Source organism: Chinchilla lanigera, unplaced genomic scaffold, assembly GCF_000276665.1.
Source record: "Chinchilla lanigera isolate Chin_1 unplaced genomic scaffold, ChiLan1.0 scaffold00159, whole genome shotgun sequence".
NCBI lineage: Eukaryota > Metazoa > Chordata > Mammalia > Rodentia > Chinchillidae > Chinchilla > Chinchilla lanigera.
In genome coordinates, this window is record NW_004955560.1 from 926,843 (window position 1) to 950,837 (window position 23,995).

The 23,995-nt window shown below is 41.8% G+C and overlaps 1 protein-coding gene across 1 annotated transcript in view; it reads left to right on the forward strand.

Annotated features, from left to right (window-relative positions):
* The window catches only part of Dpy19l1 (dpy-19-like 1 (C. elegans)), a 101,732-nt gene that overhangs the window by 31,036 nt on the left and 46,701 nt on the right, over positions 1-23,995 (forward strand). The window contains exons 7-8 of the mRNA XM_013509069.1: positions 13,010-13,067; positions 23,418-23,509. Of these exons, the coding sequence (XP_013364523.1) occupies positions 13,010-13,067; positions 23,418-23,509 (150 nt within the window). The remainder of the gene's footprint in view (positions 1-13,009; positions 13,068-23,417; positions 23,510-23,995) is intronic.

Here is a 23,995-nt window from a genome sequence, read left to right on the forward strand (position 1 = left end):
TTGAAGGCCTTCTTGTTATTGTCCTGCTTGAGACACTGTCAAGACATTTCTGTTCTTTGTGTTTCTCTGAGTCCTAAACCTTTAGATAAGACCTTTTCTCTTCTTCCTAGAAGACCAGAAGAGTGGAGGATCTTTTTTGCTCTCAAATTTCATGCCAGTGTACCTTTGTATGTATCTGCTTCCATGTATCTTGGACATTTAATGGGTTCGTGCAGTCTTGTAAGTTATGTTTTTAGTTTATGAAGAATTTTCTTAAATTATTTTTTTCACTTATGTCATCCTCTTTTTTTTTCCTAGAACTTTTATTATTTCAGCGATGCATTTCTTAGCTAGATTTCTAGTGTGTACATTTCTTTCCAGTTTTAATCTTTTTGGCTTTGTTTTATTTTCTAGGAATTTTGTCAGTCTTATTTTTCCAACTCTTCTATGACATTTCTCATTTTTATTATGATTTTGATTTCCAAGAATTACTTGTTCTGTGAATATTTTTAAAGTAGTATTTTATTTTCATTTCATTTTATAGACTCATATCTCTGAGTTATGAATGATTTTTTCCCCCTCTCTGATAACCTGGGCATCTTATAGCTTGCTCTTTGTCTTTTGGTATCACCTTCAGTGCCAGGATGTCTCTCAGACATCTGCCTGGCCATCCTGGGCTGCTCCAGTCACAATTGGAGGACAAAACACCGCTGTCTATATTGTGGGCTGACTTGGTTAACGTTAAGTTTTCATATAATCTGAGTGAATTATACAAGTAGAATTTAAAGTGACTGCCAGTTCTTTGTTTTACCTTTAGATTTGAAAGAAAATGTGTTATAACAAATTGCTCTTAAACTTGTAATGGGGAGTTGAATTTTTTTAATCAGGAAAGGACCAGGATCCCTGTAGAGGTGACTGGGTAGGGGGAGAAAACTTCCATGAACACACATGTTCTATCTGAATGAGAGAGTGGAGAGCACCTGGGGGAGTGCTGCCTTCAGGAAATACTTTTGTGATAGAATGAAGTGAATTAATTAATTATGGAAAGACACTTAGCTCATGGTTGTCAAAAAGGAAAGCACAATGAAAATAAGTCACTTGTCATTATAAGCTTTGCTAACATTTACCAGTGTAGGAAATCTGAAGTTTCCCCTCTGGATATTGTGATTTTTATTGAAGGTTATTTTGTATGGAAGAAATAAATGTTTAACTCATTATGTGCGAGCCTCTAGTTTAGGCTCTTTATAATCATAAACTCATTGAACCCTGTAGTAAATTTCAGACTGGGATTTGAACACAGTCTGAGTAAAAGCATTGTAAATGTTCTTTTTGTAGACATTGAATTGCCTACAGCTTTAGTTAATTTGTATTAAAGACACTGAGTAATGAAGAAAAGACGATTCCATTTCCAAAGAGAGTGGTGTTCAAATTTTTTAGGAAGTGTTGTCTGAGGTGTTTTAACCCTAAGTGGCACTTCTGCGATCTCTACTTAGGACCTCTCCCCTTTTCTGTAAAAGCTTATTTCCTAAGGGCTGTGGCCCCAGGCTTCTGCTGTTCTCACAGCAGTGCTCCTCTACACATTGTCTAGCTCATAACGGACACATGCAAGTTTGTTCTTTCTAATATTTCCATTCAATCAGGATGTCTTTTGGCTCCAAATTTTAACTATCACCAGTGTGATTTTGTAAGCACTAATAGTCTCCTCATCAGCTAATTTTTTGGGAATTACTTTATTGACATTTTAACTACTGTAAAAATTGAAGTGAGAGTAACAGACTGTGCTGTTTCTGTTTCCTTGAGTGTCTGTTTTCTCGATGGCACTTCCCCCAATTTGGCATCTGCTCTCTGTAATTGTGCCCATGCTCCACTCTTTTGGATGGTTTGGCAGTGGTTGCTTCAGTCTGTTTTTTGGAAAGTACCTTTTTCAGTGGGTTTCAAGCCAGGATTAATACAATTTACTTTCTAAATTATTTTGGTGGTAATAAGAATTCTGTTTTAATACTATATGGAACACTTCGATGTTCCTCATAGTCATTTACCTAACAAATACTGATGGTTCTCCAAATAAGTTTATGGAACAACTTCCTTTTATTAATGTTCTATATGACTGAGTAATTACTTATTGCAAGTTCAGTATCCTTTATCCAAAATGGTTGGGAAAATATATTTTGGATTTTTTTTTTATTTTGAGATATTTTCATACATATATATATATACACATATATATACACACATATGCATACATACATGCATATGTATGTGTAGGTGGATACATACATACATATATATGTATGTATATGAAATGTGATTCCTTGGGAATAGGACTAAAGTCTGAACCTGAAGTTCATTTATGTCTCATTATATCATGTAAGCAAAATAAAACATTTTATTTCTTTTGTACATGTAACAAAGCTGGTGTTCATTGAACAGTTTGACCTCTGGTATCCTGTAAGTACTCAGAAAGATTCATATTTGGAGCACCTTGGATTTCAGATTTTTGGATGAGGAATATTTTTACCTATAGTAAATTTTCATTATTTTTGCTCCTATGCATGTCTTCTTGCAGTATTTGACTTTTTATAATGAAACACAGCACCAGCTCATTGCCCCGTCTTTCCACCCTGATTCTCCCTTTGTCCAGGGACAGTGTCTTTCACATCCAGGAAATGGAGCAGTTGACGTATAAACCAGAATTCACTGCTACGTTGTGACTGTATAAATGTTGCACACTGGTATAGCAAGTAGTATAAATAATTATTTATTGGTAATTTAAAATTTTTCCTATGGCTAGCAATTGTAGTTGCTTTTCCTGAAATTTTCTATGTACTGATTAACTCTTTTCCAAATCTACAGCTAAGCTATAAACACTTATTTTTGCTTCGCCAAATGTATAAAGTCCGTGGTTTCAGTTCTCCCAGGACCATGCTGTGGACTCTGTCGTGCCCTGTGTCTTCTGGACTGGTTCACATCTGCCTGCTGCCCTCGAGAGGCTCCCTTTTTCCTCTTGTATTGGGCTGGTGCTGCTTGCACCTTGTATCAGCCCTTTGCTTGTCTGCTTCTTTGTCTTGAAGGATCCCATTCTTGGCTGGCCCCCAAGCCAGAGCATGTGGATCTTGCATGTTTGCACTTTCTTTTACTGCTTTCTGGATTGTATTTTCCCTCAAATGTTTGAGGACTTTGTTTCATGCCTTCTAAGGTGAAGCACAGAAGCCTGGTGCTGCTATACCCTCAGTTCCGTGTGTCTGGCAACATCCGAGTTCATCCTTCTCTTCCTGTTGCCCTAAAGGCCTCAGTGTCCTGGATAAGGTTTCACCCTTTCTGTAGGAAGCTCTAGGCTCCACCTGTCTTGGTGCCCACAGTCTTCAGTTTAGAGGAATTCTTTCTCTAATCTTATTTCTTAGATTATAATTATAATTCTTTCTCTAATCTTTTTTTTTTTTTTTTCTTTTTTTTGTGGAATCATGAATTGAGCTCAGGACCTCCTGCTTGCCAGACAACTTTCTCTATCTTATTTCTTGGTTTATAATCTTATTTCTTGACATTTTCTTCATTTTTTTCCCCATCTTTTTCTCAAAATGCTTTTGTTTGGAAATGGGAAATTTGGGGTTAAAATGTGATTTTCTTTGTTTCTTTTTTCCTTTACTTGGCTGTTACGCTTTATTGTCCCTTCTGTGAGAGGTCCCCCTTTCCTGAGGTTGAAACTCTCTTCCCCCATGTGACAGCCTACTCCCCAAGGGCATTTGGTTCTCTGTTCGTAGTGGAGCATGCCATAGCCTGGTGGTGCTGGGAGGGCGTTCAGGTTTGAGAAGGAGGGTGCTGTCCGTGCTCGTGCGAGGGTGGGCAGGACTTCACGTGGGCAGGTTTGCTCAGCAGTGGTCTCAGGGGAGCGCTGTCCCGGGAGCTCTTCTTTCCTCCAACCTTAGGAGCCTGTGCCTGCAGCCAGCACACAGGGAGGCCAGGGGACACTTCCAGTTCTTACCCACCTGGGTGCCACTTATGTGGGGACCCACATACATGCTCTTTGAGGCAGGGTCCACAGTGTTTCCTCTCTTGTCCCCTCACTTTCACTGAGGTGGCTTTTCTTTTTTCTTTCCTTTTTCTTTTTGAGGTGTTCAGGATTGAACCTAGGACTTCTCACTACATCCTTAGTTGTTTTTATTTTTTGCTTTTAGTTCTCACCAACTCACCGAGCTGCCCAACCTGGCCTCCAGTTTGGAATCCACCTACCTCAGCCTTCTAGAGTGCTGGGATCATACTTGCACTACATGCCTACACCTAGCACTGAGGTAGCTTTTGCTGAAAACTTTCTAATGATCTACTCTTGGACCTGCCCACATTTTGTCCCTCCTGCTCAGTATCCCCGTGATCACTCTGGTCTGCCCTATCTCCTCCTTACCTTCTGACCGTATTCCTCCCTCCTGTCTCCTTGGCTCTCCACTGCCCCTCAGCACAGGTGAGCAATACGATGCTTGCTGGCCCTACCACAGTGAGCCAGCAGAGCTGTGCATCTTCTGCTCACAGCTCGCCTCCTGTGGAGCACGATGGAGGCTGCTGCTTCTCATTTTCTGAGCTTCTCTGTTATCTTCTCTGGCCTTGGAGCCTCAGAGTGGCTCCTTTGAGATTCAGAGCATTTTTTTTTATGACTGATTTGCAGATTTGTTATAGGACCCCAGAAACCAGTCTGTGAATCCCCTGTTTAGTGGTTTTATGTCTGTCCCTCTTGACCCCTGTAGTGTATAACCCGCATAAGGAGCTGGCTTGCCTCCTTGTGAGCGACCCAGGTTACCCAGAAAGCACTCAGTGCTCTTTCTAGACTCTGGCAGAAAAAATACCTTTTTTTTGTTTTTTGTTTTTTTTTTTTTTAGCAATTTCTACTCCCCCATTTATTTCAAGGAAAAATTGAATTTATTGTCTTTTATGTCTGTTTTACTCCTGTTATTGTATCTGATTTTTTTTTGTTCTTTTTTTTAAAGTCAGGCATTTCCTATTTATTCAGACTTCTTTTTTTCTTTTTGGGGGTTCTAAAAACATCTTAGATAGTCTGTGAATTACACGGTCTCCAACTTTTCCAGCTACATGTTTTTTGAATGTTCTGTTAACTTGGCCTGCTACCACATCTTTAACCAAACCCAGTTGGTCTAACAGTTGTATATGAATATTTAAAAGAGAAGTATTTCTCTTTCATATGCATAAATTGATGAAAGTTATTGGCTGAAAATATTGGCACCTGTCCCCCATAACCTGCCCCCCTTTACATCCTCACTGTGTTAGCAAGTTACGTTTCTGCCACATTGAGGTCCATGTCTGACCCCTGGAGATGTCCCTAGGCTCCTTCTGTCCTTCCCTAGGCCAGTCACACCTCTGCTGACCCTCAGAACAGCTCTGGAGCCTGTTTGCTGTCAGTGTCCCTGGCACTGAAGGACCGTTCAGCGTCCCTTCATAGCTGGCCTCACCCTCACCAGGCTGCTGCCTGCGTGACCTTTGCACTGGAGTCACAGTGATGGAGACAGTGCAGAGGAAGACTTGCAAAAGGAGTCGGGGAGGGAGTAGTCTCTGGGCCAGACCCTGTAGGCACTTGGGACACACTTGGTGTCTGGATGTTGTTTTTGTTTTTGTTTTTGTTTTTCTTCCAGTACCAGGAATTGAACTCACGACCTCATGCTTGCCAGGCAGGTGCTGTGCCGCTGAGCTAAATCCCCAGCCCCTCGGTGTCTGGATGTGACCTTGAGAGAGTGGATGGCTGTGTAGAGGGCAGTAGTGTGGTTGGATTTGTTTGTTTTTAAGGACTGTGGAGAATGCACTGGAGAGGTCACAAGCCTGGCAACAGAGGGCTTTCAGGAAGGTGTCACCTGGAAGGAGCATGACATGGGGAGTGCATGTACACCCAGCTGGGAGGACAACTGCAGGAAGCTTCTTCTGGGAGATGTTGGTGTTTCCACCAGCAGCAAAAGGAGGCTGCTGTGTGGGGGTGTGGGCCTGGAGGAGGGGCCGTTTGCTGGTGTGTGCAAAGAAGGGCCTGGGGTAGGGGGAGAGGGGTCCCCGACCACATGGTGCTGACTCAACAGGGTGACCTGTTGGATGGGATGGCAGAGTCAAAGCTGCAGAGACCAGCAGGCTCTACCTGTTCACCCTGCAGTTGCCTTAGTAACTACTGAGTGCTGAATTGTCCACCATGCTGGACTGGGACATGCATGCCAGGAGAGAGAGGGTTTTTAATGCTAGCAAAGACGCAGGTTAAAGGCACTGATGAGCTGCTTGTAACATCAATGAAGACCAAGCAGAGACCCCTCTGAACCTTAGTTGCTCCCCTCACTGCACGCGGCTCCTTCCTGAGTGTGCCTGAGTGTCCCTGCCTGCAGACAGCCCAGGGGAGCTACTCAGCCCCACCCGACCACCTGCATGGCCTTCATTGTCCACCTGCTCAGGGGCCAAGCCTGTGTTCTCAGACTGACCTCAGAAGTCCTCTTTAATTCTGCCTTTTCTGAATTACTCATTTTCTTCTTAATCATTTATACAACAAGAAAACACATTCCAAAGTATTTAATACAGGTTTGAATCAACGGGAGTTGCTTTTTTTTCTCTCCAAATGTTGAATTTTGAGTGTTTCATCATTCTTTTACAAGGAGAGCTCAAGTCTCCATGATGAATGAAGCCTGCCAAATTTGGATGATTGATTTGAATCTTTACAACTTTAGCGGTAGGCAAGAAGAGAGTTATAGAATTATTAAATATCAAAACTGGAAAGTACTTTTAAGATCTAAAAAGACTTAAAAATTTTTTAAATCTTTAAATTTTACAAAAAAATTTAAGTGTTTTTTAATTTTAGGTTTTAATATCCCTCTGTCTTGGTTACTTTTCTCTTGTTGCTGGGACAAAATACCTGACACCCAAAATTAAGGAAGGAAAGGTTTATTTAGCTCACAGCTTGTGGCAGTTTCAATCCATACTTGGCTGTCTCCAAGGCAGAGTGGCACATGGCAGAGGGCAATAGTTCATGGCAGAAAACACCAAAAGCAGCAAAAACAAAAAGGGAGGAGTAGCAAGCAAGTCTCTTTCCCTCTCTTATGTTGTATGCAAGCTACCTGCCCCAAGGCGAGCATAGCACTCACACCCATAATCCCAGCTTTGGACCATGAATCAATCATTAACTCTAGAAGCCCACTCATGACTACATTAGGCTTTGGGCCCATATCTAAACACAAATGATAACATTCTGCTCCTGGCCCCCCAAAGACTTATGCATATCCCTTTATGCCAAAGGCATTTTAGTCCATCTCTAAGAGTTGCCAGAGTCCTGACAGTTTCATCATTGCTGAAAAGTCCAAGTCCCAAGTCTCCTCTGAGATTTAAGGCAAACTCTTTATGTGTGAGCCCCTGTACAAATGAAAATTAAACACTTTCAACATTGAATGGCACAAGGTAAACATTACCATTCCAAAAGGTTCAGATGGGAATACAAAGCATTTGGACCAAAGCAGGTCCAAAATCCAGCATGGCTAACATTTTGTCCTGTAGTTCCATGTGGAACATCTGAAGCAGTCTGTAATAAATTGTGAGCTCCAAAGGCCTTCCATGGCTCCACCCCTATGGCATTTCTGGTAGTTACAGCTACCATAGCTTCTGTGTTGGGCCCGCTTTGCCTCCCTCCTTGCAGCTTTCCTCAGACAATCCATGTTCCCGGCTTTTCCAAACTTCTGGGGTCTCCACTGCACCTTTCACTTCACACTCACAGCTTCACACACTGCCCTCTAACAGACACACTGCCTGGCCTCCCAGGCCTTCTTCTGAAATCCACGTGGAAGCCCTCTTGACACACAACTCTTGCATTCTGCATGCACCTAACACCAGCACCATGTGGTTGGTGCCAGGGTCTGCTGCCAGCTGGAGCAATAGGTTTTCTTCTCTCTTGGCTGTAGGGGTCAAGTGCTTGGATCGCTGAGCACTATGAACCCAATCCTAAGGAACAAATTCTCTGTACTGTCACCATTCAGGCACAGGTGTGGCTGCTGCCATTCTGGAACATGGTGCTCTGTGGCCTTCTTCTCAAAGCAGTCTCACTCTTGCAGGTTTGAGGCTGTAAAGGGTAGAGACTTGCAGCTTCTTGTGATGTCCTCAGGCCATCTTTTCTATTCTCCTGTCCCTTCTGAGCAGTGGAAATCTCCTCAACTGTATCTTTGCAGTCCATAGCTTTACTGGAGCTTCCTTTCTGACCAAACTCATAACACTTAAAATCATCCTGCTAGGCTCTTTGCTCTTGATTCTCAGCATAAATCTGGCTGAAAGCCCCAACAATAGCCATGCCACTGCCTCAACTTTCGACTGCCTTGAAATTTCTTCTACCAGAGTAATTAGTCCACTCCCCTTAATCTTAGTCTCAGACAAAGCCTCTGGACATGAGCAAAATGCAGACAAACTTTTTGCCAAGCCATAACACACATCATCTGGAGTTCAACACCCAATGCAGGCCTTCCCAGCAGAAACCTTCCAAACTTGGTCTTTACCAGCAGGATTTCTATCAGCTTTCTAGTCTTCCGAGCTCTGACCCGAATCCCCCATACAGAACAGCCATAGGCGTTCTAGCGCTTCTCTTTCAGACGAAATCTCCAAACCTTTCCAAACACTTCCCACAAGCCATTCCCAGAGGCTCTTCAACCACGTGGTCAGTTATAGTCACAGCAATGACCCTACTCCTCTGGTACCAAATTCTGTCTTGGTTACTTTTCTCTCATTGCTGGGAGAAAATACCCAATGCCCAAAATTAAGGAAGGAAAGGTTTATTTAGCTTGCAGTTTGTGGAGGTTTCAGTCCATACTTGGCTAGCTCCAAGGCAGAGTGGCACATGGCAGAGGATAACAGTTCATGGTGGTGGAAGACAGCAAAAGCAGTAAGAGCAAAAGGGAGGAGCAGCAGCAAGCCTCTTTTTCTCCCTTGTATTGTATGCAAGCTACACCCCTGAGGGTAGGTATAGCACTCACACCCATAATCCCAGCACTGGACCATGAAGCAATCATAAACTCTAGAAGCCCGCCCCATGACTGCATTAGGCTTTGGGGGGACATCTAGACACAAACCGTGATACCTACCCTCCATTTAATATTTAAGGAAATTGAGGCTCAAAGTTGAATGATTGGTGTGAGTAAATGCAGTGAGTGTTCAGCAAGCGTAGAAATGTAAAATTTGTATAGTAGGTGCTCTTGTACTTTCTGACAGTTGGCAGTAATGTTGCAGGACTTTTTTAACTACCAAGCAATGCTAAAATGATCAACTGATCAACTGTCATGGAAAAAACATTAAAAATGTTGAATATTGTGATTATCACATCTTCCTTTTTAGCAAAATTAAATGACTTGTGAGAGAGTCCAGGATCAGCATGGGAGAGGCTTCAGTTTCAGCGCCGCTAACTTTGATTTATCACAAGTTCATTTACTGAATAGTGAGGGTACCTCAGAATAGGCCCTATAGAAAAGCAAATTTTATTCTTCCCTTCTTGAGTTGTGGGATATAAAGGGCTCCACAAAATCTGCCTTCTCCCCCATTAGTGAGGTGAAACTCAGTCAGTGTAGATTCCTAAAAGAAGCTGGAGCGGCTCCTGTGTTTTGGTGACTGGGTGGGAGGGGTGGAGGCACAGTGGCTGTGGCCCCTGGGGAAAGGTCCTGCTGCAGCTGAGCGGATGGAGTTGGCCTGGGCTAACCTCAGCCTGAGATTGGGTCAGAAAACTTTATCCTTGGCCCTTCTAACTCTCTTTACTCTGCCGTTTAAAATATTAAACTTATAAAATTTTGAGTTTTCCTTTTATTCCAAGGAAATTTTAAAAGGGAATTTTATATTACATTCTCAAAAATATTTTCATCTCTCTTGTGTTGTAGATTGTTTGGGATATAGTCAGAGAGTAAGGTGTCTTTGTAGTGCTCTTGGGACATTTAAAGAAATACATGTCTTTTCTTTATGAAGTACTGTGTATTTTGACAAAATCAAGTTTGTTGATTATCTCCTTCAAATCCTTGATTTATTCTCTTTAGCTTACATGCCCTGCCAAATTCTGAAAGTATTAAAATACTCCACCATGATCAGATTTTATCATGTTTTCTGTATGTCTAGGTTTCACTTTAGATATTTGACTACTATATTTCTTGCCTATATTTTTTATTTAAGAAGTACAATTAGAATTTAATAAATGAAGAAAGACATAGCATACAACTGAACGGGCAAATCATTATTTTATAAGTGAAGTCTTCCCCAATTTATGCCATTCTGGTCAGAAACTCAACAGTTTTTTATTTTTGAAGAGGTGACCGGTTAAAGTGATATGTATGAGAATAAGTTGATAAGAATTACCTAAAAATTCTTTTAAAAATTAGAGTAGTTGGGGTGGGGAAAGTTCCTTATCATGTGTTAAAATTACCACCCTATGATACTGACATAAATAGGATATGTTATAAAAAATACAGAATGAAGCTGACTATAACAGAACAAATTCTAGCATTGTAAGAAAACCAGGGTAAATTTTATTTCACTGGGAAAGGGAATGTTTACTTGATATAATGTTAGCATAATTGGCTGCTTCAAAGAGAACAATTAAGGGTTCTGCCAATGAAAGATCTAAGTGGAAAGTACCACTATGCTAGAAATTTCAGGAGGCAGTGTAATTTTGAAAAGGGGAAGACCTTCACAGACTGGCAAGAAGAAGGAGAAGACATAAAGGAAAATATTGACATACTTAACTTCATAAAATTTTAAAAATTCTTCCTGGCAGAATATACCATAAATTACATCAAAATACTTTGTCCCACATATGACAGCTAAAGATGTGTTTGCCCAGTCTTTAACTAGGAAGCAGATAATCCACTAGAAAAACAGACAAGGAGGCCACAAACTGGCCGTTCACAGAAGGGAAATGCGTGATGGCAGACCAAATGGAACTCTAAAGAGAGGCTCAGACAAGTAGACAGGAAGCAACGATCCAGATAGCAGTGAAAAGAAAGTCTGTGTCTATGCAAGGAACAGAGTACACTGTCTAAGCGCCTGGGGTGCTATGTCAGCCAGCCCAGGGTGGCTTCCTGCATGATGCATGGACCATGGCCTCTCCTTGCGTCTGCCCTTGGAGAGCAGAAGCACACCGGTATTGCATGTATTACCATCTACACAATTATAGCAAGAGATTGAAAAATATCCCTGAGTCTAATAATAGGGAAATGGCTGAACAAATTGCATATATTGGTAGCACATAATATTTGATGTGTGTGAAAAGAATATCTTAGATTACATGTGTTGATTAGGAAAAATCTTCATGATTAACTAGAAAAAGAACAGGTTTCAGGGGAATGTGCGTAGTATGCTTACTTTAGAAGCATGTTTTGTGTGGCTATAGAGGAAAATGTGGGGGATGGACACAAAAGATCCTAGCTGGACTTTGGGGACTGGGATGGAGGGCAGGAGGAGGTCAGCATGACTTGTTTTTAATAGGAAATACTATCCGTTTTGTTTGTTAGAAAAGTTCAGAATATTAAAATTTATTATTATTAAAAACCCTTAACTCTGTCTTCACCCTTCTCCTGTTTGTTTCCTTCTATAAAATAAGCATCTTTCTCTTTACCAATGCACCTCTGTTGAAGATACTCTGGGTGCCTCTTGGGAGGATGCTGCCCTCTGTGCCCCAGCCTGTCCAAGTCCCCACCTCTTCCCCCTGCCCATCTTATTTCTGCAGCTTATCATTCTGGCCACTTTGCAGCCCAAATCTGCAGTTTCTGTGCCTGTTCTGTTTTGCTTGTGCCCATCCAGGGACATCTGGTAGAGAGAAATCACACAGTCCTACAGTTAGAGACCCTGTGTGCCAGTGGTCTCTTACCTCACCTACCCTCTTAAAGATGGCTCCTGACCCTTTGCTTCCCCTTGTCCCCTCTGTCCTTACAGGCATGTGGTATTTCTGCCTTCAGACCACTCTTACTGCTCCTGTCCCTTTCAGCAGCAAATGCAGCAAATGGCTGTGCCTGCTCTGCATGGAAAATGGAAACCACAAAAGACACACACTTCTCCTCCTCCCTTGTTAAGGCTCACAGGCCATTGGTGTGCTCACAGTGCAGCCCTTCCCAGCCGTCTTGTGTCCTCAAGAGCAAGCTCTGAGGCCTCTGACCCCCAGGACCCCTGAGGGTGGGCAGGGCCTTTGGCACTCCTCTGACCTCATGTGTTGGGGACACACTTGCAGATGATGGGGAGGGAGGTGCTGGAGTAGATATCAAGAAAGCAGGTGTGCTCACGGAGTAATGACCTTGAGGGATGAAAAAGAAAGCTAAGTTGTGCGGATACAGCCTCTGTTTTCTCCCCAGACTTGGAGCCAGGGCGGGAAGGTGTTCCCTTGCCCCCGAGCAGATGAAGGTGTCCTTGCTGAACCCACCAGCCCCACCTATTTGTTTCTTAACAACACTTAAAAGCCTTATTGTCATACTTTGATTTTTGTGTGCTGGGTCACTTTTCTGACAGCAAGGCAAAGATGAAAGTTTATCTTAAACCAGTGCCTCCTTCATGCATTCTCCAGAAAGCTGGCTTGTGGTCTGGCTTGGGAGGGAGTGAATTAATTAGTGTGCCAATGTGCTGTGCACATTTATAAGCGTGGGGAGGAATATGGTGCTTCCTCCTTTGTGACCCGTTTAGAGCCCCTTTTGCACTTGCCTGTCCTTTTCCCTTGTGTTGTGTCCTAAGGAAAATAGTGGGAGAGAAATAACGGAGACACAAGTCAGCAATCTGTGAAGAGTGGCAAGTTGCAGACAGGCAGTGAAGGGCTAGAGGACTTCTCCATTCCCTTTGTGTGTTTGCTGTTGTGCACATTTTGAAGATGGCAGACAGTTGTTTTAAAGATTAAGTGATTTCTTCGGGTAATGATACTTTGGCGGAAATAAACTAATTTGTAAACAAGCATAGGGGAATTCTGTATTTGTGGAAAACTACCGTGGTGTATTACTTAAGGTCCTATTGGACCCAACCTGGGCTTCTCGTTCTGTTCTGGAGTCCCATTTTCTTGTCCTTTTTTTTCCAGTGGCAGCCGATTGGGAGGCGTCGTGACAGTGTCGTGCTTCTTTTTCAATCACGGAGAGGTAGGTACGCAAAATATTTGCAGAACCATTCCTGGAAATACAGGTTTCTTCTTTAATTTCTTTTAAATTGTATCTGTAGTAGCATTCTTTAAATGTTTATTACTTTGACCTATATTTGTATGTTAGCATTTACTTTCACTTAACTTTTCATAACCATTTCATGACCATTGTCTCTCTTGTGTGGTATAATTGGTACTGATTTCAGGAAATAGTGGATCTGTAATAAAGCTTTATATAATTTTAAAACTATGAAATCTCATTTATTAGGAATAATACACTTTTTTAAAAGTATGATTTGGGGAATTGAACCCAAGGTCTTTGCACTGGGCTACATCCCCAGCCCTTTTTCTGTGTCTTGAGATAGGGTTTCACTAAGTTGCTAAGTTGCCCAGGCTGAGATTGAACTTGTAATCCTCCTACCTCAGCATCTAAGAGTGCTGGGATTGTAGGCATGCACCACCACACGCAGCCATGGATAATACACTAAGTATCCTTTGCAGGATATTTTATTATACGTACAGATTTATAAATATTTAAAGGCTTTCTAAAGACAGCAGCATTACAAAGTTCTTGGACTTGGATCCAGGCTGGTCGGTTCAGATCCTGACTCTGCCATTTAGTGGCTGTCCAACCTGAGCTGTCGTTTTTAATCTCTTTGTTCCTCAGTTTTCTCTTTGAAAGTAGGATCAGGAATATCACAGAGATGAGTTTTATTAAATTTTTACCTTGAATTTTATTTGTTACTAGTATTATTAGTAGTTTAGTTCAGATTAAAATCTGATATAAAGTGTTCATGAATTCCTTCCTCTAAATTGATTGTAGCTGTAAGTAAATTTCTATTAATGTATCTCAGTCCAGATTTCTTTCTCTGGAAGTTTCGTATGGGGTGAGGGTGGATCATCCGAAAGGCCAGCTTGCTTTGTGTGAATTCATCCGTTCTTACGTTTGTACCCAGTGACTGCGGTATTTGCATATGTGCATATTCTAAAGCTCTTTAGAGTGAGTGATCATATACAAACAATGCTGTTGAACTTTTTTAAAATAAGCAAGTTACTGTGGATATTCATCTGGAACACACTTCGTATTTAGAGTCACCGAGATATCCCATGGTAGAGTGGCCTTGTGGGTTAGGGCAGAGTAATATCAGGTCATTGGTGTGGTGTGAGTTAGGATGCAGGGAGAAGAGACTGGCTTCTCCTGCCTGTGGTGACGGTGTGGACTGTGGGACACTGTAAAGCGGGGATGCTGTGACCTACGACACGGGAAATGAAGGCTTAATAACGGGAGAAAGGAGCATTGTGTGCCAACAGTAAGATGCTGGCGGAAAGGCTCCCTGAACATTTGGGAGCCAAGATGTGTCAGAAAGACCACTGTTTGTTAAGCACAAGGGCCCATTGTGTCACCCTCAGTGTACACGCAGTGGTTAGTTCTGATCTTATGTTTTTCTTAGAATTTTGATACTCATGTAGCACGAGCTTCACTTCGAACAAAGTCTTCTCAGTTTTTAGCAGTGGAATTCAGACTGTTCAGTTGATTTTTCAGCCTGACAGATTTTCTTTTTTGTGTTTTTCAGCTCCTTGGTCTTTTAAAAGATGTTAGATATCACTTTCTTAGCAAATGGTAAACTAAATAGAATTAGAATTAGAATTTTTGTTTTAACCGAAATAGCAAAGTAAATTATATTTATGTGTTAACTGTAGCTTTAGGGTAAAAAAGTGACCTTTTCTTGTAATGACATATGTTAAAATTTAGAGCATAAAATTTAGAGCGTATTTTTAAGCAAAATATTGGTGAGAAAATAAGTAATTGGAACTTTATAATTTTAGATGTATTTTAGCTTTCAGATTGTGATTTTTTTTGATAATTAAAGATATTAAATAATGTATATAATGTTTTATGAGGGGAAGCATCTACTCTGGTAATACATTTTTGTGTATGTGGTGAATTTTTTTGTGTAGCTTTGTTCACTAGAATTGCTATTGTTTACTGACTGGTGTGTTACTTTTTTGGAAGAGGAATTTTAATCACCTGATTGAATGCTTTATGTGTCCTCAGAAAAGCTGTTTGCCCTGTATTGGATCTAAGATGGCACATGGTATACTTTTTAAAATTTTGTTTTCCCTCAGAGGATTTTACAAGGAAACATTTTGCCTTAACAAAAGAACTATAAAATGATGTCACACTAATGGATGAATCACACTGTTTAAAATAGAAAATTAAAACCTTCATATTAGAACCAGAAAGGGCTTGCTGAGGCTGTAGTAAGCAGTCCTGCAGGTGTGGTCACTTCCCACACCTTTATTGAGTGTGTTTCACGCTGCAAAGATGGAAGGCTATGGTTCGCTCTGCCTTTCCATAATTCCTTGGTGCTTGGTAATATATCTGCAGCATGGAATGACTGAGGGGGTTTGTTTTTTGTTCTCCTTCCTTTGTGGGACTGGGAATTGAACTCCAGCCCTTCAAACTAAGCTGCAGCCCCAGATCTCTTTCTTTTACTTTGAGACAGTTTTGCTAAGGTGCTGAATTGCTCATGGTGAGCTTAAACTTAGGACCCTCCTGCCTCAGCCTCCCAGAGGGCTGAGATTACCCATGTATAGGGGTCTTACCATGTTTATTGAAAAGCATTTAGCTAAGAATAAAGAAAACCTAAAGCAGTGTTGCTCTATAATTTTTGTCTGTTAGAAATTATTCTTGAATAGGATTATTTAGCTTTTTCACAATGATATTTTAAAAAGTTACTAAGCATGATTGACATTTTATATAAAACATAGTCTCATATATGTAGATAAGAACATATGGAGAAGTTGGTTTTCAAAGTTTATTATCTGCTCCTTCCCCTTTCCTGCTTTCTTTTCTTGCATCTTCCTTTCTCCTTGCTTTCCTGTGCTAGTACAGTTTTGCCTGGGACATGTGTTCCACGTCTCCTGCTGTTTGGCTCAGTTGCAGTAACATGTGCTGTGTGCAGGGTACTTCTGTGTGCCCTAGGGTGGGCAAGTGGCTGACAAGGGTCTGCAGGAGACTCTTGAGTAGTGAGGGACAGTCAGTGATTGGAGGTGGAGGGGACAGGCACTGTCTTCTTAGGTCACTGAGAGAGGTTCATTTGGAGCAGATGGGAAGCTACTGGAGCACTAGAGCAACACAGTGACATTATCAACATGACCTTCGTATCAATTTGTAAAACTGTGTATGCATAGGTATATCACTTACTCAGGCCATTAACTGGTGTTATCTGTGGATTGGGGAGCTTAGAATAAGTTTATAATAATGCTAAAATTAAAAAGGGAAGAGACCAGCCTACAGCACCGCTTGTGCCCTGGCCCTGCTGGACGGCTAGTTGTGTTGCCCATCACTACCCAGGCTGCTGTTTCCTTCTCCATGTTTTGCTTCTCCCTGCTGTCTTCCTCCGGTTCCTGCGCAGAAACATTCCTCTCCTCCCTCGGACTTTGCACATGCTCTCTCCGTCTGTGATGTGTGTACGTCCTTGCCTCTTGTCCCCTTCCTGTGCCTGATCAACTCCTACCCATCCTCAAGAGCTAGACGGTTCAGGTTTCATTTCTGTTGTGATCTTCATTTCTTCTGCAGATCTGAGTACACCTAGAATCATTTCTCTTCTGTTTAAATCTTTATTTAGCACTGTGGTGAAGATCTGCTGCAAACACATCTGTAGTTTTTAATCTTTCCTACATGTCTTTATTTTGTCTTTATTTCTTTGAAGTGAATTTTTTGATGCATGAGAGTTCTAGTCTGATAACATTATCTATCAACATATTGAGACATCATGCTCCTGTATCTTTTCTTCCATTGTTGGAGGACTCGGCCATAGTCCTCATTATTCCCTGAATGCAACATCTTTATGTTGGCTTGCAGGTCGGCTGTATGGTAGCTTGCTGGTTTCTTTATGGTGGCTTGATAGTCTTCTCTATCATGGCTTGTAGGTCTTCTCTGTGGTGGTTTGTAGGTCATCTCTGTGGTAGATTTCAGGTCTTTATAGTGGCTTGATGATCTTCTCTGTGGTGGCTCCTGGGTCTTCTCTGTAGTGGATTACCAGTCTCTGTAGGGTGGGCAGATGATCTTCTGTGTGGTGGCTCACAGGTCTCTCTAGAGTGGCTTAATGGGTCTTCTCTGTGGTGGCTCACGAGTCCTCTGTATGATGGCTCGTGGGTCTTCTCTGTGGTGGATTGCAGATCTTTCTATGATAGCTTGATGGTCTTCTCTGTGGTAACTCTCAAGTGTCTCTGTGGTGGCTTGATAGTGTTCTCTGTGGGCTCTCAGGTCTGTCTGTGGTGGCTTGATAGTCTTCTCTGTGGTGGCTCACAGGTCTCTCTATGGTGGCTCGTGGGTCTTCTCTGTATTGGGTTGCAGGTCTCTCTGTGGTGGCTTGATGATTTTCTCTGTGGTGGCTTTGAGGTCTTCTTTGTGGTGGCTCATAGATCTCTGCAGTGGCTTGATAGTCTTCTCTGTGGTGGCTTGTAGGTCGCTCTGGTGGCTCGCAGGTCGCTCTGTGGTGGCTCATGGGTCTTCTCTGTGGAAGCTTGAAGGTCTTCTGTTGACCACTCTGTTTTGTTGGTGTGATGATGGTGAACCCAAGGTGCCCTCCTCTGAATTCACCCTGCTTGAGGTTCACTGAACACTGTTCTGTGGGGCAACTATAACTGATTGTGGGAAATGATTAGTCTGTATTTTCTCTTCATATATTTGGTCTCCCCCATGTCTCTCATCACCTTTGGGGATTCTAGTAACGTAAACAATTACATTCAGCTTTTTTGGTATTGACGCTCTTTTTGGTGTGCTTTTCACTCTGTGGCTCCTTTGGGCAGTTTTTTTTCTATGGTCCAGTGGTCACTGTGTTTGGTCCGTTGTCATCAATGTTTGGTGAAGCTTTCTTTTTTCCTGTGTTTTTCCTTTTAACTTTAGAACCCTTCTCTCCCCACCAAGCTTCCATTTCTTTGTTGAAGTTTTCCATCTCTCCATCCACTCTGTCCATACTATGCTATACATTTTTACACCTAGTTATTATAATTGTTTTAGACATTGTTTTCTAATGCCAATATCTACATTATTTGTGCATATAACTATAACTCTATTTTCTCCTGATTATGGGTAATATTCTCCTGCTGTTTTGCATGTCCCATAGGTTTTTATTTTGTGCAAGACATTTTGTACAAATTGTGAAAACTGAACTAGACCCCCCGCAAACATCTTTTCTCATGTTATTCAGGCTGAGGATCGGGATTCCTGTGTAATGCTGCTGGGCAGGGCAGGGGTGCCATTTGAATTCATGTTACTTTACTTGAAGCTTAAATAGAGATCATTGGCCACTTGGCTAAGTCCCCAGCATTGCACTGATCAGTTCAGAGTTATCCCTGTGATGTTACCAGTATTTGAGCTGGAAGTAGCTTTGTTATGGAGTAGTTCCTTTAGAAATGACTTGCCAATCGAAAGTATTCTAGGCCCTTCTTGCCTTGAACAAAGAATTGGACAAAACAAGCCAAAAATGGTGCCAGAAAGTTTATTTGAAAAGTGAGGGGTGAAGGGGTAAGCAAGAAACTAGGTCAACAGAGTAAACTTGGGCAAAACAGGAGAGAAAGAAGGTAAAAACAAAGAGTAAATGCTGTGTCTGAGAAATACATCAAGGACTACTTGGGAAGTCACTATACCAAGCTTCTCTGGCATCCGTCTTCTTTTATGCCATCCACATCTCATGGGAACTCGAGAGATTCTATACAGGGGATCCTGGCATTGTCCTGGGATCCTGTAATTGACAGGTACTGTTCATTGGTCCAGCCAGCTTTGCCATACCCTATCTCCTATATCAGATTCATTTTGAGTTTTTTAGTTCATCTCCACCCATCTTGGGATTCAACTCTAGCAGGCCCAGGAACCTAAGCACTGTAGGAGATCACAAGATCTTTTTCCTCCTCTGCCCTGGTGCTCCTTGCCCTGTTGGCTTCCAAATGGTGTCTTAAGAAATCTCTTTTCTACTGGTTCCAGCCAGAACTTTCTCTCTGCAGCAGATCCACCCCTCAGTTGGGTGCTTGTGCCAGGTGTGAAGACAGAGCCAGCAGGTGGTGTGCATTTGAGCTGCATCCATTCCACTGTGAATCTCAGACTATAAAAGCAATACAAGGAGAGTGCTTATTTCTGTGGCTTTTTTTCCCCTCCAACTTTTTATTTTGAAAAATTGTAAACCTATAGAAAAGTTCTAGGACTGGGGATTTAGCAGTGGCCTAGCACCTGCCTGGCAAGGGTAAGGTTCTGAGTTTGATCCTCAGTACTGAAAAGGGAAAAAAAGAAAAGTTTTAGATTTGCTTTCCCTTACGAGTTTAATATCTGGCCACATTTACCTCCTCTTTCTCATATGCATGCCTGTATTCACAGACACTTTTCTGATCCATTGGAAATGAGTCACACAGACCATGACATGTCACCCCTAATGCCTTAGTACAAATTTCCCAAAGCAAGGACATGCTTCCATAATGCCCTTAAACTTCTATCATACTCAAGAAATGTGACACTGATAATTATACAATACTACCTTTGTTTGTTTATTTTTGTTGCAGTTTTTTGAGATAGGTTCGTGTAGTTCAGACTAGTTTTGAACTCTCTGTGTAGGCCATCCTGGCCTCAGACTCATAGCACTCTTCCTAGCTCAGCTTCCCAAGTGCCGGATTACTGGCATGGGCCACCATGCCCAGCTACAGTAGTATCTCAATGTTGTCCATACTCAGATTTCCACTGTTATCCCAATTAATAGTTCTATGCTTTTGTTTTGGATCCTGAGTTTGAGTTGCGACTGCTCGTTGCTTGGAGCTGTCACTTTATCTCCTGGACAGTTTATCTAGGACAGGTCCTCTGCCTGCGGTTTTCTTTCCCTCTTCCCATGGCAGGAATTTTTGAGAAATCCAGGCCTCTTATTTGTGGAGGCCCCACACTACAAATTTGTCTGGATGTCCCCTAAGTCACAGAGTGGGCATTCAGAGTGGGCATTTCTGAAGAACATGACATAGATGATATGATATCCTATTCACTGTAGCTCCTCTGGGAGCGTGTGAGACCATTTTCTCCACCACTGCTGACTTTACTGCATCTATTCAATTTGGTGGATGTCAGATTTAGCTACTGCAGAGATGCTTTTTTCCTTTGACATTGACGAGCAGTTGTGGGTTGGTACTCTGAGTATCCTCTTTCCTTGTAACGTTTTACAAGTGATTAAGGCACCCAGAGGTGGGCCTCGCCTGACTCAGTCATCACATTTGCCATCCCAAGCAGCAGTTTCCACATGCTTTCATTTTTACCTACATTTAATAATTGCTGTTTTTATAAAGACAGATCTCCCCCTTGCCATTTTTTTGTACCATTAGTATACATGTATGGATTCCTTTTGTTTTTTATAACCCATTTGCATCGAAATTTCTCTCCATGTTCATAAATCTGTCCAGTAGGAACCTTCCTTTAAAATGATACATAATTTTCATACATTAAAATTTATATCTCTTAACTGTCCAGATCAGCAGAGTTCACGTAAGTACATAATCATGTAGCCATGATCCAGATCAAGAGACTGACTGTTACATTGCTTTTTCCCCAATGTTTTTATTGTGATAAATGATGTTGAATTTAACCATCACAGCTAGTTTTAAGGGCACAGTTGTGTGCTGCTAAATACATTCGTAATGTGTGCAGCTGTCACCACCGTCCGTCTCCAGAACTCTTCATCTCACAGGACTGAACTCCGCCTTCGTGAAGCTGTGACCACACTCTCTTCCCAGCCCCTGGCCACCATCATTCTAGTATCCTTCTTTTAAAAAAAACTTGTATCAATCCATGTTTGCAATATATAATGTTTGCATTCATCTCAGGGGATTTGTACATGTCTCTAACTGATCTTTGTGATTCTTTCTATTCCCCTTCCCTTCAGCCCCCTCCTCCCTCCTTTGCTCCATCTCTGGAGCATCTTCCCATTTGCAGAAGATCTATTTTTGTTTCTTTTTGTGCATCTTTTATTTTGTCTTTTAAAAATTACTTATATTTTGGATTTCTCCTGTAAGAGAAGTTATGTGGTATTTAACATTCTATGTCTCATTTATGTAATTTAGCAACATGGTCTTCAGTTGTATCCATTTTCCTACAAATGACTCAAATTTGTCCTTCTTAATGGCACAGTAATAGTACTTCATCTTGTGTATAGTGTGTATGAATCACACATTTTCGGTATCCATTCATCTGTTGATGGACATATGGGCCACTTTCAAGATTTAGCTGAGTTGTGCTGCTATAAATGTGTTTATGCATGAAGATACCAAGTATTTCAACCCTTGGCAGGGTCTCCTGTCCCCAGCCAACCTGTACCCTCCTCGTCTTTCAAGAGTGGTCTGCACTTTCTGTTCTCTGTCACTGTGGACAGGTTTCGCCTGTTGGGGGCTTTGTATAAGTGGAATAATACTTTCTGATGCTCGGCTTCTTTCTCTCAGCATGTCTCTGCAGTGTTTATTTACATAGTTTTCCAGAGTGCTTATCACTACTTCTTACTCCCACTAGCAGCCTCCAGGAAGTCCACTTTCTTCCACATTCCTATCAGTAGCTGTTGTTGGCCATCCTCTTAATTTTAGTCATTCTGATTAGCAAACAGACCTGCGTTTTTGCAGTTTGGGTTTGCAATTCCTTGATGAGTGCTATTGGAGAGGACTTGTATGTTGCTTACCCCATTTAGATATTCTCTATGGGTGCCCAGGTAACAGACCACTTTCCCCAGGAAGCTGTGGTGATATTTTGTCATTCAGAAGGTGACTGACTGTACACAAGCACTGCTCTAGAAATGCAATGTGTGTATCAGTTTTAAAAAATATTACAATAAAAGACACTTTGCCCCGAATCCCCTTCAAAATCCTCCTCTTAACTTCAGACACACTTATCCCATCATTCTTGCCACTTTCTGAAGCAGCTCTGAAGTTCTCTTTCATCAGTGGTTTTATAGGAAGTGTGACATCGAAAAGATACATGCTGAATGCTGCTGCTGAGCGCCATCCAGTGGAAACGCGGGCTGGTGAAAACCTGACGCTGTATTCTTGTTCACTGGATCTGGCCTCACGTGACTTCTGATTCCTCCCTAAAGTCAGAATGACCAGGAAAACGGAAACATTTTGAATTGGTTCCCTCAGGAAAGAGGGCTTCTAGAACTGCTTCAGAAAGTGGCCAGAATGATGGGATAAGTCTTTTTTAAGGAAGGGAGAATATTTTGAAGTGGATTCATGGCAATGTGCCTTTTAGTATAATGCCTTTTTTTTTTGATGTAAGCATTCACCTATGTTTTTGAGCATAGGTAGTATATTTCTTAGTTTTTTTCTAGCCTTTCCATCTGGTATATTAGCCTCTTTTCTCTTTAAGGCAGTATCATACTGTGTTAAATATTGTGGCTTTGTAAGATTGCTCTCTGGTAGTGAAAGTCTTCTGCTGTTGCCATGGCTATTCTGGTTCTTTGTGATTCCATGTAAATTTTAGGATCAGCCTGTTGCTGCTGCTTCTTTTCTCAACTTATACACAACTTGTACACAATTGTAGTTGTGATTACTTTGAAACTCTAAGTCAAGTTAGGGAGAACTGACACCCTAAACATACTCAGTGTTCCAGTCCATCAGCATAGCTATGTTTCATCTCTGTTTATGTATATCACTGTCTCTTTTGTGCTCCTTACACCTTCTGTTGGTGAATTCCTTGGTTCTTTTGATACTTTGCTTTAGCTTTGGAACACTTTCTTTGGGCACACAAAGCATTCCAAGATTGCCTTGTACTTTCTTTTCCTCAGATATACAGTGAACTGTTGTCCAAGGAATCCTGGATCCTGTTAGTAGAAGTGGTGTTTAATGACCAGTCTGGATAACACGTTTCCTTGAACATATATAATTTCTGTGTGCTGGGAATTCTGTACTCTTCTAGATCTTTGGAAATACGTCATAGATTGTTGTAAACAGTGGCTAAGCCTCCTTCCAGCAAGCTCACTACTGGGTGTAAGTCTCCAAAGAATGAATCATTGTACCAAAGAGACAGCTGCACTTGCACTACTCACATGAACCCAGATGTGGGTCGACCAAGCCGTCCATGAGCTCCATGGAGGACAGACGAGGAGAATGTAGCGTACCTGCAGTGCACAGTTCTAAGCCTGTGTGTCTCTTTCTCAGTATGGTTTCTCACTTTCCAGTTTTGCTCTTTGTGGAAAGTCTTGTTTCATAACGCACCATTTAAATTATGTGTGAAAAGTGCTTCTCCTTGCATTTGTAAAAAGCAGCCTTCGCTTGGTATGTCCTAAAGCAAATTTAGCAAGCGTATCACACACTCTGAATGTTCTCTTTCCAGTGCACCCGTGTGATGTGGACGCCACCTCTCCGAGAAAGCTTCTCATACCCATTCCTTGTGCTTCAGATGTTGCTTGTGACTCATATTCTCAGGTAACTTTCACTTATTCTTAAATAGTTTACTCTACGGTTTCTTAAGTTTCCAGAATGGAGCAGGTAAACACCATCAAGATAATCTCCTTATATTGAACTTGTGTAGATATTTTAAGACCAAAACTTATAGATACTTGGCACCAAAGACATTTCGTCCATCTGCCTCCAGCCCTCTTCCTTTTTTCTTACTGGTTGACAGTGGCTGCTCCAGGAGCACAAATCCGCTCCTACATCTCCATCTCCACTCCTACATCTCCATCTCCGCTGCCCCAAATCTTTTCTGTTGTGGTTGAGAGAAAGAGGGACTGACCATGCTGGACTTCATCCCATGAGAGAGAGTCCTTTGGAGCAAAGAACAGGTCACAGGCTTGGTATAGTCAGAGCTGTTCACACCTGGAAGCTGTCTTCCTGCCTTCTCACTTCCCTGAGAATCGCATAGCAGGAACAGGAAGGAACCATCTCAGTGGGCCATAGTTACGCTAGGAG